The sequence below is a fragment of the Bos grunniens genome, chromosome 28, assembly GCF_055505025.1.
Source record: "Bos grunniens cultivar Pamir isolate PY7600 chromosome 28, Bosgru_T2T1.0, whole genome shotgun sequence".
NCBI classification, from domain to species: domain Eukaryota; kingdom Metazoa; phylum Chordata; class Mammalia; order Artiodactyla; family Bovidae; genus Bos; species Bos grunniens.
The window spans coordinates 42507507-42522134 of NC_141192.1; the positions used below are offsets into that span (position 1 = coordinate 42507507).

Consider the following 14628-nt stretch of genomic DNA (forward strand, 5'->3'; position numbering starts at 1 on the left):
CTAAGACATGTCCCATCATTCCAAGGTAAACTCCTACGGCATTCCCCTCCAAGGCACAGGCTGTGTCTGTGGATTTTCCTATTCTGGGTATTTCATATAAACGGAATCATACTCTACGTGACCTTTTGTGTCGAGTTCCTTTCACTTAGTTTTTGCTTTGGAGGTTCTTACATGTTGTAATACGTATCAGGACTTCATTCATTTTTAAGGCTGAATAATATTCTGTTGTATATATGTATCCCAGTTTGTTTGTCCATTATCTGTTGATGGACATTTAGGCTGTTTCCACCTTTTGGTTATTGTAAGTAGTGCTGCTATGAATATGTGCGTATGTGTACTTGTTAGAGGCCCAGTAGTCACTTTGGGGTATGCTCCTAGGAGTGCAGTAGTGGGACCAGATGGTAATTCTGTGTTTAACTTTCTGAGGAACCACCCAACTCTACAGTGATCACACCATTTTACATCCCCATCAACATTGCACAAGGATTCATTTCTCTATCTTTGTCAGCACTTGTGATCTCCCATTTTAGAAAATTGTACCTATCCCAGTGGGTGTGCAGTGGTACCTCACTAATTCGTATTCACTAATTAGTAATGATGTAGAGCATCTTTTCATGTACTCACTGCTTGTATATCTTTGGAGAGTTGCCAATTCAAGTCCTTTGCTCATTTTTAAATAGGATTGTCCTTTTTTTGTTGAATTTTACAAATTTTTTTATATTCTAGATACTAGACCCTGGGTACATATCTTTTAAAAATTTAAAATTTATGTATTTAGTTTTTCTGTTGCGTGGAGTCTTCATTTCTACACGTGGGCTTTCTCCAGTTGTGGTGAGTGGGGGCTCCTTTCTGGTTGTGATGTATGGGCTCCCGGGCAAGGGCTTCAGTGGTTGCAGTACATAAGCTCAGTGGTTGTGGCTCCCAGGCTCAACAGTGTGGGCTCAGTTGTGGCAAATGGGCTTAGTTGCCCTGTGGCCTGTGGAATCCTTCTGGACCAGGGGTAGAACCTCTGTCCCCTGCACTGGCAGGCAGATTCTTAACCTCTGGAATACCGTGAAATTTCCTTAGCACATACCTTTCAACATCAGGTCTTCCTGGCTTAACTTTGCTCTTCTCTTGGTGACTTTTTTTTAACCTCTCGTTCAGTTCCGTTCAGTTCAGTCACTCAGTCATGGCCGACTCTTTGCGACCCTGTGATCCGCAGCACGCCAGGCCTCCCTATCCATCACCAACTCCCGGAGTCCACCCAAACTCACGTCCATTGAGTTGGTGATGCCATCTAACCATCTCATCCTCTGTCATCCCCTTCTCCTCCTGCCCTCAGTCTTTCGCAGCATCAGGGTCTTTCCCAATGAGTCAGCTCTTCCCATCAGGTGGCCAAAGTATTGGAGTTTCAGCTTCAACATCAGTCCTTCCAATGAACACCCAGGACTGATCTCCTTTAGGATGGACTGGTTGGATCTCCTTGCAGTCCAAGGGACTCTCAAGAGTCTTCTCCAACACCACAGTTCAAAAGCATCAATTCTTCACGCTCAGCTTTCTTCACAGTCCAACTCTCACATCCATATATAACTACTGGAAAAACCATATCCTTGACTAGACGAACCTTTGTTGGCAAAGTAATGTCTCTGCTTTTTAATATGCTATCTAGGTTGGTCATGACTTTCCTTCCAAGGAGTAAGCTTCTTTTAATTTCATGGCTGCAATCACCATCTGCAGTGATTGTGGAGCCCCAAAAAATAAATTCAGCCACTGTTTCCACTGTTTCCCACTCTATTTGCCATGAAGTGATGGGACCAGATCCCATGATCTTAGTTTTCTGAATGTTGAGCTTTAAACCAACTTTTTCACTCTCCTCTTTCACTTTCATCAAGAGGCTCTTTAGTTCTTCACTTTCTGCCATAAGGGTGGTGTCATCTGCATATCTGAGGTTATTGATATTTCTCCCGGCAATCTTGGTTCCAGCTTGTGCCTTTTCCAGCCCAGTGTTTCTCATGATGTACTCTGCATATAAGTTAAATAAGCAGGGTGACAGTATACAGCCTTGACGTACCCCTTTTCCTATTTGGAACTAGTTTGTTGTTCCATGTCCAGTTCTAACCATTGCTTCCTGACCTGCATACAGGTTTCTCAAGAGGGAGGTCAGATGGTCTGGTATTCCCATCTCCTGAAGAATTTTCCACAGTTTATTGTCATCCACATAGTCAAAGGCTTACCATAGTCAATAAAACATAAATATATGTTTTTCTGGAATTCTCTTGCTTTTTCGATGATCCCACGGATGCTGGCAATTTGATCTCTGGTTCCTCGGCCTTTTCTAAAACCAGCTTGAACATCTGGAAGTTCATGGTTCACATATTGCTGAAGCCTGGCTTGGAGAATTTTGAGCATTACTTTACTAGTATGTGAGATGAGTGCAATTGTGCGGTAGTTAGAACATTCTTTGGCATTGTCTTTCTTTGGGATTGGAATGAAAACTGACCTTTTCCAGTCCTGTGGCCACTGCTGAGTTTTCCAAATTTGCTGGCATATTGAGTGCAGCACTTTCACAGCATCATATTTTAGGATTTGAAATAGCTCAACTGGAATTCCATGACCTCAAGTAGCTTTGTTCTTAGTGATGCTTCCTGAGGCCCACTTGACTTCACATTCCAGGATGTCTGGCTCTAGGTAAACGCTGCTAAATAGTAGGTGTCCCATGTTAGAATCTTAACCACTGTGTGTGTTGTTGCAAGGACAATCACTGGTGGGTGTGTAAGATTCTGGAAAACTATAAAATGTTACCCACTTGTAAAGATTTTGAAAGATGGGATGTTCCTTTTAATGTTGTTTATGTTTATCATTTTTTTTGTTTTGTTTTGTGGATTCTTCACATTGCAGTGCATAGTTAAGTGCTTAAGAGCCATAAGTCTAAAGTGAGGAGAATAACAAGGACTGTTTGCTTTTCAGAGTCATCCTTTTTGAATTTCCATGACTCCGACTGTGAACCCAAAGGATCACCACCCTGTGACTCTCTGCTTTCCCTTAACACTGAAAAGATTCTGGTATGTATCTTTTGTGCCTCCTGTTTTGGAAACACAGTGATACTAGTTCTATAAGGCAGAGATGGCCTCTGTTTATCAACCAGGTGTTGAATTGAGTTGCATAAAATAAAGATAGGTCATCTGTTGTTTATTCACACTGAATCATTATGTCTTATGACTTGGACCTAGGACTTTTTACTTTTAAGTTCCAAGGAATAAAAAATAAATAACTTTATTTCTAGGCGCCTTATGATTTGCAGGTGTAGTATAATCTTATTTTTCTAGCCTTGCCTGTGTATCTTTTATGTCTGTTTTTTATCAGTACCAACTAAATGGTACAAGACACCGCTCCATTCCGGAGATGAGCGCCTGGCACTGTGTCCCTGTCTGTGCGTGTGTGTCCCCCTGCAGCCCAGCTGCCTCAAGGCGCAAGGGTTATTTGGTCACACTTAATTCTGTGAGGCTGTTCTCCTTGCAGTGCCCAAGGTTAACATTTTTCCTCCAGACCTTTTCCTTCAACATCCACATAGATTGTTTGCTTCTTTTGCTTCAGAATTTCCCTTTAGTATACTCTTTATTTTCCAGACAAAGCTCTGTCTTTTTATGGAAGAACTGCAGAATATGGGTAGAAATTGCAAGCTAGTGAATGGTCAACTGATTATACCTAAATCATTGCATAGCCATCAACTTGATATAGAAAAAAACATGTCCAAAACCGGAGCGGGCTAACTTGTGAAGTAGTGAGTAACCATCACTGAAGACATTTGAGTAGAAACTGGTTAATCCCTGTCTTGGAGAAGCAATTAGATTATGAGTTATTAGGGACCTTCTCACTGACTCAAATATTAGCTACTAGTTGCATTTCAGTTTAAGATGGCACTAGCTAGAAACCTATGGGAGAAAACTTATTAATCTAGGCCTTTTGTTTTCCCTAGGTTGAAAATATGGGAGTTAAACTATTCATTTATCTGTTAATTTTTCAGGTATTTATTTTGTACCTGTTTGTGCCTAGTGTTGTGCTAAATAAGTACTTAGCCAGAGAATGGTAAGCCCAATAACCTTGGCCCCAGGACTTAGGGCTCCTTTAGCTACTAATCAAATAATTATACAAATAAATATAGAAGTACAGTTGTGCAAATATATGAAGGAAAAATAAAGGGTCAGTATTCCTGAAGATATCAGGGAAACCAGGCAAGACAGCTTTCAGGATTTGAAAGATAAGCAGGGACCTGAAAGGTGGATTAAAATTAACCTACTAGCAGTGTGGGGCTTTGTGTTTAAACTACTCTGATAATAGCTGCCCACTTTGTCCACAGGAGATATCTATAGGTGTGATATTAGAAGTGGGAGAGATTCTTTTTTGATCAGGAAGATAATTTGTCCATATTACACTTTTCTTGCCCACTTCTGTTATAGAGTAAAATAAAAACACTTTAAACTCAGATCTGCTCTTCAGTATGAATATATATATATTTTAAATTCCCGTCCGCGCAGTGCGTGCCACTGTGCGGCTGTGCGCGCCCCCGCCCGGCTGTGCGCGCCCCCATCGCGGCTCCGCTGTGCGCACTTCAGTATATTCAAGAGGTTTCTTGGTAAATAATTTATTTTCATGAGATTTCATTTCTGTTTTCATCCCATCTTTTTCATGAAGGCTTGGCAAATGGTAGACCCTCATTGAATACTGGATGAAATAATAAGGTTTTTAAAGTATTAAAAAGCCTTGTTCATGGCCTGGAAAATCCCATGGATGGAGGAGTCTGGTAGGCTGTAGTCCGTGGGGTCGCTAAGAGTCGGACACTACTGAGTGACTTCCCTTTCACTTTTCACTTTCATGCATTGGAGAAGGAAATTGCAACCCACTCCAGTGTTCTTGCCTGGAGAATCCCAGGGACGGGGGAGCCTGGTGGGCTGCCATCTATGGGGTCGCACAGAGTCGGACACGACTGAAGTGACTTAGCAGCAGCAGCATAGACTGCTTTCCTTGACTCTACACAATTCATTTATTAGAGAAATGTTTTACACCTGTGTGTTTGTCTGTGAGCAGGTGGTAAGGAGGAAGGACTTGTGTCTGGTCCCGGCTGGCCGTGCATACAGCGCTGTGCTGCCCTCACGCGTTGTCCAATCTGTCGCTTCAAAAGAAACGGAACCTGGTTCCCTTGTATGGAAGCTCCCAGCTGTGGAGCAAAGCAAGAAGGAGCTGACAGAGTTCCTCTCTAGCCATCAAGGTTTTACTGAAGAAATAAAGTGTAAATGTTCCCAAAGGAGTAGAGTTCTTTTTCATTTTGTTTGGGGTCCTGAATGGAATGAAGTCCCAAGTCCTCTGAGGTGGGATGCTTTTCTGAGCTGTATCTTCTAACTTATGTTCTAACCAGAGGTAGCTTATTCTTGGCCTGTTTTGTAGGCAAACCAAAAACCACTCTGTATCTGAACATCAGTCTGGACTTCAAGAGTATAGGGAAAATAGGTGGAAATGCCTGTTATTCTGTAGAGTCAGTGAAGCCCAAGAGATTGCGGCTAATGAGAGCCAATCATTAGCTAAAGAGCATACCCATCAGTCAGAAGAGTCACCCATGGGGAAATATTTGACTGTCATACCTGCCTGTAGGCATTGATATGGTAGATTTAAAACAAAAAAAAAAAGAGGAATTCAAATAATTGAGATGTCACTGAGTTCTGATCCTGAAGTTTTGCCAAAAGCAACATCTTTATAGTTTCATCCTAGCTTTTCCTGTCTATATTGTGTTCAAGTTTTAATCGTATCTTAGACGAATCTGATATGAAGTTCTCATTGTAATCTGTATCCTGTAGACTAAGCATATCATACCATAGCATCGACAGTAAAACCTTCTGACAAAGTGACGGCTGTTTGCATCATCAGATATGATTTGTCTCCAGAGCACAACAGAGCTATCATTTTGTATGTTGGACCGTTACTGCCTGTAAAATCACTCCACTTACTAAATTAACTCTACTTTGTTTTCCCCTAGTTTCCACTTTTACTTTAGCTGTTATGCCAAGTGTGCATATGTGTGTCTGTGTGATTTCTTGTACTGTGTCAGGCAGGATGGTTATGTTCATTGCCTGCTATGCATTGTTTTAAGCGCATCTTGCTTCTTGGTCAGGTTTTACTGGCCCTATTATGGTGTCATCCCTGTACAACCTGTGTCTCTTACTTCTAAAGAGTTCTTTACAGTTTACAAAGCAATGTTCTGTTATCAAGCCACTTTGGAGACCAGTCACTAGAATCTGATCTTTGTAATGTGATCGACGTCATTGAATAGTCTGTGGAGGGAGCTTTGAAACAGCCAGGAAGATGAATCCTCGTGAAAGTAAAAAGATAGATGTTCCTGGAAATCGAAAACCACTCAGTCGGTCACAGCACAAAATGTGTCTTAAAGTACATCATTGATATGACTGAATGTCAGTGTTTTCTTGCTTCCATATAAATTAAATGTAACTTTAAGTGTTTTAAATACAGGTTTCACTGTAAGTTTCTCTTCATTTAAGATAAGCTAAAATGTATGTTTGTCTTTATTTCAGAGCCAGGCCAAGTCTATTGCTGAACAAAAGAGATTCCCATTTGCTACTGATAATGACAGCACAAATGAAGAATTAGGTGAGGCTTGACTTGGGGACTTTTCTTGGGACATTTGCCTAGAATTTATGATTAGATGTAGAGTGGGTAGGCAGGGTGGTGAGGCAGAAAGGACACAGAGCCTGGCTCTCATCAAACAGCATGAGCTGTTTGATCTTGGGTAGGGCATTCAGCCTTTGTCAGGGTTTGATGTTTATTATGTCATAAAATAAAAGGTCTGGATGGAATCAGTGTTTCTATGGAAATTAATTATGGTATGAGTTCTAACGAGCTATTAGCATCCCTTAAAAGATTATTTGTATACTGTCATCAAATATGAACAACATAGAAGTGAAAGCAGAAGAGAACCACACCTCATTTAGTCTTCTGTGTCATAACGTAGCTAGGCTTGATTAGTCTTACTCATAGGGCCAGTCAGTTATTGTTGGTCCAGACTCGTGGGTATAGAAGATTGAGCTCATTCTGATCTGCAAATGGGTCATGCTGTTTGGCTTGTTCAAGGCGTGTCTTGAAACAGCCTGGTTTCGCCAGTGTCTGATATGCTTTGGGTGTGTCTCCATCATTGCCTAATCAGCTCACACTTGAAGGAGTGGAAGCAAATTGAATATAGGACTGAAGAGTGCAGTTGGACAGATTTCACAGAAGGGTGTGCTCCTGGTAGCCCAAAGCACCTGAAGAAATTTTTCTGTCTGATTTACACATAATTATTTTTATCCTTTCTGCTGCCATATCCATTTTATGTTAAGGTTGAGCACTATTTTGAAAATATTAACCACCTTTTATTTATATTCTTTGAGTAAGCTTTGAGAATTACCCTTTAAGGCATCACAAATTTGGTCTCCTTTGTAATCCTTGAATTTGATTCAATCTTATATTCATTTATTAAATAATGAATTAAGAGTGTAAAATGTGCCAGGCCTGTCCTATGCTCTAAGAGTAATCCTAGTACATCCTGGGATAGTATAGGCTCCAAGCTGGTTTAGGATCTTCTGAACGTCAGTATTTATTTTTTTTTGGAAAAATGACCTCTGTAAGCATACATGTTGCAAGGAGATGTGGAATTGCTGGTTAATAACAATTTCTGGGAGATTCCATTTATCCTAGTTTTCTCTTTATGTCTTTGAGCTCCCATAACTAAATTTAGATCCTAGTAGTAATTTTTTTGTACAAGATTTAGATTACTTTTCAATGCATATATATGTGCTAGTCATGTCCAACTCTTGTGACCCCATGAGCTGTAGCCCACTGGGCTTCTCTGTCCATGGAATTTTACAGACAAGAATACTGGAGTGGATTGCCGTTTCCTCCTCCAGGGGATCTTTCCAGCCCTGGGATCGAACCTATGTCTCTTTATGTCTCCTGCATTGGCAGGCAGATTCTTTATCACTGGGCTACCTGAGGGTTTTCTCAAAAAAAAAAAATCTACTTTTAGATGGAAAGATTTGAGAGCTGCATTTGATTTTATTTGAAAGGAGTTCAACACCTTGGCCATGAATAGCAATTTAAGCAAGTTCCTAAATGTAATATTTATCTGCTAAAGCTGTATTTGTTTTTATGGGTCACATTCATTTGTTCATTCAATAGATACTCACTGATTATGAGAAGGTAGAGAGGAAATTCTGAAATTTTTAGATCTGAAAGAATGTAAGAAAATTTTCCACAGGCTTGTTAAGCAAGACCCAGAGAGAACAATTTCCCCGTGGTAACACAGCCGGTGAGTCACAGGGTGAGAGTCTGAGCCCAAATCTTGGCTTTCTAAAGTATCTTCCTGCACTCAAAAAAAAAAAGTTTTATGTTTTAGTCCCTGTTCATCCAGTCATCAAGGGATTCACACCATCTTTCAGTCCAGCCCAGTGTGCAGTAGTTTCCATGCAGCCTTGATTTTTCTCGGGGTAGCATGTTGGTTAGGATGGTGGGTCCTAGAGCCAGGCAGCCTGCTTCCTGGTCTCACTGAGTGTTGTCTTTCAGCAGTTTAAATGCTTCACTTCCTTGTCTGCCCATGAGGATGACAGTTGTACCTAGCTCACTGCAATTAAACAGTAATTGAGTTCCAATACGTGTAAATGGTTAGGATTGTGCCTGGCACCTAGTAAGAATATAGTGCATGTTACTATTATTGTTATTGTTATTTTTACTACTAATGCTCCTGATTCCCACCAAAGAGGTCTCTGGCTAGCCCATTATCTGCTACAACTATCTGAATAGTATCCACTCCTGTTATTCTGAATATGAGTTTGACTTTAATTATCTTTTCAAAGAAATTAGGATGAAAACAGACCTCTTTTCATGTTGAAGAATGCATCCCAGAGCTCTTGTATTATTATGATGCTCAGTGTTTTGAACTTTACTTTTCTGAGGTTAGTTATAAAATCTCTTTCTGCATTTAATGTATTTACTACTTTTTACTGTCAGGGAATTTAAACTGAATGACATTAAAAGTTTCAGTTGCCCATCTTCTTGAACACTTGTGTCCTTAAACTAGAGGGTCACAATAAAGCTTTTTTTTTTTTTTTTGCAAAGAAATAGATCAAATAAGATCAAATATTGAATTAAGAATAAATTTTTCAGAAATATTTGGGGCTTTAGGGAATTAGGGCAAATATTGCAGGTGGAAATATATTCTAGAATATTAAAATTTATTGGGTTTTTTTTTTGGACAAGTGAAGTTTAGTCAAAATACTGCCATGTTTTAACAGGTTGTCCTGACTCTAACTTCAAAATACCACTGACATAAGCAGTTTGATTAAAAACTGTTATGATCTTTAGAGTATATTTTGAGTAATGTTTTGACTGTGTTTTGAATAGAAGAGCTAGGGAAAAGACTGCAACTGCATACTGCAGTGGTGTGAATTATACCTACAGTTAAGCATTATGTTAATGCTTATATAATACTATGGTAATTGGAACCTCTCTTTTTGTTCTTAGTAGGTAATTGGCAGTAAATTGAGCACCTGCAGATATTGAGATATGTGATGCTCTTTGTTTATTTCTTCTAATGTTCATAGTAAAGTCACATTGCCATGTTATATGGATATTATGCAGGCTTATTACTAGCTCTTTTGAAATATAGATAGGAAATACCATAAAGATTATTTGGTATTTGAAACCGAGTGATGGGCTTAGACAAAGATAATTGCTTTTTGCAGGCAGATGTTTTATAGATGGCTTTAATAATTTAAACCTAGATAGAACTAGACTGACTAGCAAATACCAAATGGCAGGAGAATTCAATTACATCTCATTAACTCTAAGTTTCCTTTAACTGCTTCTAGTCCTTGGAGCTGCCTTTTAAGATTTGGTAGAGAATTTAGTTGCCTATTTCGGTCTGAAATCCTTTATTCATTCCTTTAATGTTTCTGTCTTCTTTATCCCAGCTATTGCGTATGTGCTGATTGGCAGTGGTCTCTATGATGAAGCAATAAGACATTTTTCAACAATGCTTCAGGTAATTTTTCTTCTTAATCATATAATTGCAAGTTTATAGTAATGACAAAAATATGGACTTATGTGTAACTAAATTGCTGCAATAAATCATAGATTTTAAGATTTTACAAGAAAGTAAAGGAAATCAGCCCTGACTGAGCCCTTTCTTGGTGGTGCAGGCCTCATAACATGCTCTCGTTGAATCTTTGCAGCGTTACTTCATTTTAAAGGAGATCAGGCAATTTGCTTGTAGTCTCCCCACCATCAACAGGCAGAGATGAGATTCAAATGCAAGTTTCAGAAAGATAAACATTAGCTTCAGTTCATTTTACTGTCTACCTTGATATCTCTCATGAGATGCAGACACTGGAAATTCTTGGAATTATGGATGTTTACTCTTTGTGCAGGTGCTGATCTGCATGGTTAAGTCCACTCATGGATTTGTTTCTCACCGTAAAGTATAAGACCCTTCAGTAGGAGCATTGGACCTCTGCTTACTGATGGCTGTGTTAAAGTCTGGTTCAGACCAAGTGCTTAAATACCTCAGTATAAGAGCTGCATAGGAGACCTGTAAAATGCAGCCTGACATTATTGTCCATATATCTTGGGTCATTATTTAACTGTATTCTGGTAGATGCTTGGCCATTATCCATTATCTGTTCAGGATGGTCAAGTAAGATTAGAAATACCTGAGTTCTAATCTATCTCTGCTGCTCACTAGAAAGTTATTTAACCTCCTGGATTATGGGCACAATAATAACTGCCTCCAAAAACATTCTAGTTCAGTTTAAATGAAGTATCTTTAAAAAGTACTTTACTAGATGCCTGGCACATATAGTAAGTGCTCAGTTAATTTCAGCCACTCAAAGTACCATTCTGGCTTATTCGTCTGTGCTAATACAATAAGAGCCAGTAGACAGTTTAAAATTCAGCAGGCTGATTACATTTTAAAATTTCAGTTTTGAAAATTTTGCTCTTCTTTTCTCTTTTCAAACATAGAATTAATTATGTTGATAACTTAGTCTTCACTCTCAAATAATCAATAAGATGTTTTTATAGTTATTACTTTAAACTCCTTGCATCTAACCGGCTGTGTGTTTGAGTGGTCATATGGGATAATATTCTTCAGTGGAGTTTAAAGTACAATGGGTAGATTATAAAGTTTTAAAAATCATCCTTTTGTTTAGCATTGCAATATTTAAAAAGGTAAGAAAGCACTGGTTTGAAAGGGGAGCTTTGATACATTTATAAGAGCACATACCAGTTAATTTATGATAGCAACCAGGAGATAGCAGTTTGAGCTTGCAGATGTCTTACCAGTTCATTCAGCTTTTTGAAAAATATTATCTGTCTAGTTGAAGGTAACACAACAATGTTAAATAAAATAAGTAATAAAAAATTTCTTAATTCTGCCACTCTAACATTATTTAAGTTTTTTGTTTATGACCTTTTCAAAGTATGTGTTTGTTTTTTTATAGACTGAATATATATATATTATTTTGTATTACTTTTCACTTAATTTTATAAAGTTTTTCAGTGTTTCTCTACAGTTATTATTTTAATGACTCTATAGTATCTCTGGTGTCCATTTATTATTGTAAAACTTCTCTTGCAGTTGTGTTCAGAAAGTAGATCAGAATTTTTCTGTTTGTGCTAAGAAAAGATATTAATATACTGAAGTTTGATATAGTATTTTCATCAGTCTACATTGGGTTGCTTTCAGCTGATAGAATTTTCTTTGAGAATGTGTGGAGTATAAATTAGACTGCAGCTTCTGGTGATCCAGACTACTGATGGGGCAGGAGTGGCAGTCAGGGGAGCAGTAGGAAGTTCAGATGCTCCAGGCCCATGGAAGACAGGCCTGTGTCCTCATTCATAGCACGTCTTCACACGGAACTCAGTGCCTTGGCTTTCCTGCTGGTGCTCTTCCTGGTGATGTCTCTCTTCCCTTTTGTTTTGGTTCTTCCCAGCCTTTTCTGCATCATAAGACATGTGGAAAATTGTATTTTCACGACACACTGGAATAATAAGCAGGAGCAAGTTTAGAGGCATCCGTATAGAGCTTGGTGAAAATCTGTCACGTTTTCTTTATGTTATATGACTGCAATAAATATATAATACAAAGATTTGATATTAATGATAAAATTCTTTTTTAAATTTTAATAAGACTTGATCCTGCTTTTCTGGATGTAGTTTTTCTATATTAGGCTTTATGAAATTGGTGCACATAATTGCTATGAAAGAGGAATTTGATTTCTTCAAATTCTTGATAGCTAATCTCATCAAGGAACTCTACAACCAGGTGGGAGTGAATGTCCAAAGAACAGTTATTGCTACTTCTCTAACTCTTCTAACCAAAACTCTTTTTCTTATCGTGAGTCCGAATTTACATGTCAGTCTCTTTAATTGTATTCTCACAGAATGACCATTCTTTAAGTGCTCTTCCTTTTCTCCCTTTGGCAAAGGTAGCAATGCTTTGTCTTGCAGTAATGAAATTGGTTTTTAGCCCAGCAATACTTTTTATTTTTATTGTCCAGTATTCAGAAGAGGGATAAAGTATCTCTCCAAGCATGGAGAGTTGCCTCATTAGGACTCAGCCCAGGATCACTGGAGGGTCATTTCTGTCAGTGCATTGTGTCAACTGTTAGACACCCATCTGCTCCTTGCAGGGCCTCCTACATGTGCAAAAACCCCGTGTTTTTTTTGGCTGTGCCATGTTGTAGTTGCAGCATGTGGGATCTAGTTCCCTGACCAGGGACTGAACCCAGGTCCCCAGTGTTGGGAGCATTAACCCAGTAATCATACCTTAGCAAATCTTCAGCGATAACTGTTCACAGACAAACTTTTCCAGTTTTTTTAGTTTGTTGTTGTTGTTGTTTCGCAGTGAAGTCTGGTCTGACTCTTTGCTAAACCGTGGACTGTAGCCGGCCCAGCTCCTCTGTCTATGGGATTTCCCAGGCAAGAATACTGGAGTCGGTTGCCATTTCCTTTTTAGCTCGTTAACTCTTGACAAAATGTTTCTCTTGGACAGACTGCAAGCTCCAGCATGAAGCAACAACGCATGGAATCAGATTCCATTCATAGAAAGCTGAAGACAAATGGCGCCATGGGTGCTGGGATTTTATTATAGTTACTGTATATATAAGATCATGTAATGTGAAATTTGGATTTATGCACGAGGACACTTATATTCCAGAATGACCTTTTGATGTTAAGCTTTTGTACCTTCTCATTGGCTTAGTTGCAGGATCAAGAAGAAACTTATGAGATATTTCTATAATCTTTGTTGTTTCAATGTGTTCATTTTAATATTTATCCAAATATGGGTTGTTTGGCACATCTTTAAAGGAAGACAGTATTCCCTGAGCATCACAGTTTCCAGCTGAACACAATTGCGAGATTTATTAGCTCTGTCCATCTTGGTTGGAAACTCTTGATTTTAAAAGCTTGTCAATCGGTGTTGTCTCCATATCCATGTCTTTGTGTCCTTTCCACACGTGTTGGTGCCTCCATCGTAGTGTTCTGGAAAGCAGGAACCTCTCCTGATTTCTGTGCTGCTTCGATGCTCATGCAGGGCTGGGTGACCCAAGTACTGTGATGATGTTCAATGAGGCAGTTGACCTTTGCTATTAGTTGTGTGACTTTGAACTCATCTGATTCTGATCTGGTTGTAATGGAACTGAATTCATGAGAGAACTTTGGGTTTTTTTAACATTAGCAGAGAAAATGTAAAACATTCCTCTGCTCGTGATCTTGTAGTCTTGCTTATGTACATACGTATGTGCACCTGCCACTCACACAGAACTCAGTCCTCCGAACATTGCTGTGCAGTGTCATTTTTTACTTCCTTGTCTTTGATCCAGTGACTTGCAGGTTTAAACAAAAAGCCAACCTTGTGGTGGAAAAATGAATATTTGTAAATTTTAAAATCACTATGTAAATAATAGAATCAGTATGGTAAATTAGACATTTATGGGTTTAAAAAAAAATTTTTTTTTTGATTTGAGACATCTAAGTGGACCTGACTCCAGTAAGCTATCTTATTATATCATGATTTTGTATTTGCATAAGGTGAATAATATTGGACAATTGAAATATTAGTTTAATTCATTTAAAATTCTGAAAATGTTATAAAGTGTAAATATTATTAAACTCATGTATTTAAAAATACTTCAAAATGATATTCTGAGCTCAAATTGTTTTTAGAAATAAACATTTTTTATTTGAAAAAATAGTTCATTGTAACATTTCATAAAGAAAGAATTGTATCTTATTGTTAACATCCAAAGCCCGTGATAAAATAATAAAGTTGTATCAATCAAAAAAAGTAATGAAACCTACCAATTAAATTTAGGAACCTGTTATACTAGACTGTATTGTGGTATGATAGCAACCGCAATAATTATATGAGGCTTCCCAGGTGGCGCTAGTGATAAAGAACCCGCCTGCCATGCAGGAGACATAAGAGATGTGGGTTAGATCCTTGGGTTGGGAAGATCCTCTGGAGGAGGGCATGCAACCCACTCCAGTATTCTTGCCTGGAGAATCCCCATGGACAGAGGAGCCTGGAGGGCTAGAGTCCATCGG

At 38.7% G+C, this 14628-nt stretch overlaps 1 protein-coding gene across 16 annotated transcripts in view; it reads left to right on the forward strand.

The window, feature by feature from the left end:
• Window positions 1-14628, forward strand: part of TTC13 (tetratricopeptide repeat domain 13) — a 98890-nt gene that overhangs the window by 14968 nt on the left and 69294 nt on the right. For all 16 annotated transcript variants that reach the window (XR_015156621.1, XR_015156622.1, XM_086381317.1 and 13 more), the window contains exons 2-4: window positions 2950-3044; window positions 6564-6639; window positions 9993-10063. Coding sequence is in view for 14 of the 16 variants with exons in the window: in XM_086381317.1 (XP_086237443.1) it covers window positions 2950-3044; window positions 6564-6639; window positions 9993-10063 (242 nt within the window). In the remaining 2 variants the exon portion in view is untranslated. The remainder of the gene's footprint in view (window positions 1-2949; window positions 3045-6563; window positions 6640-9992; window positions 10064-14628) is intronic.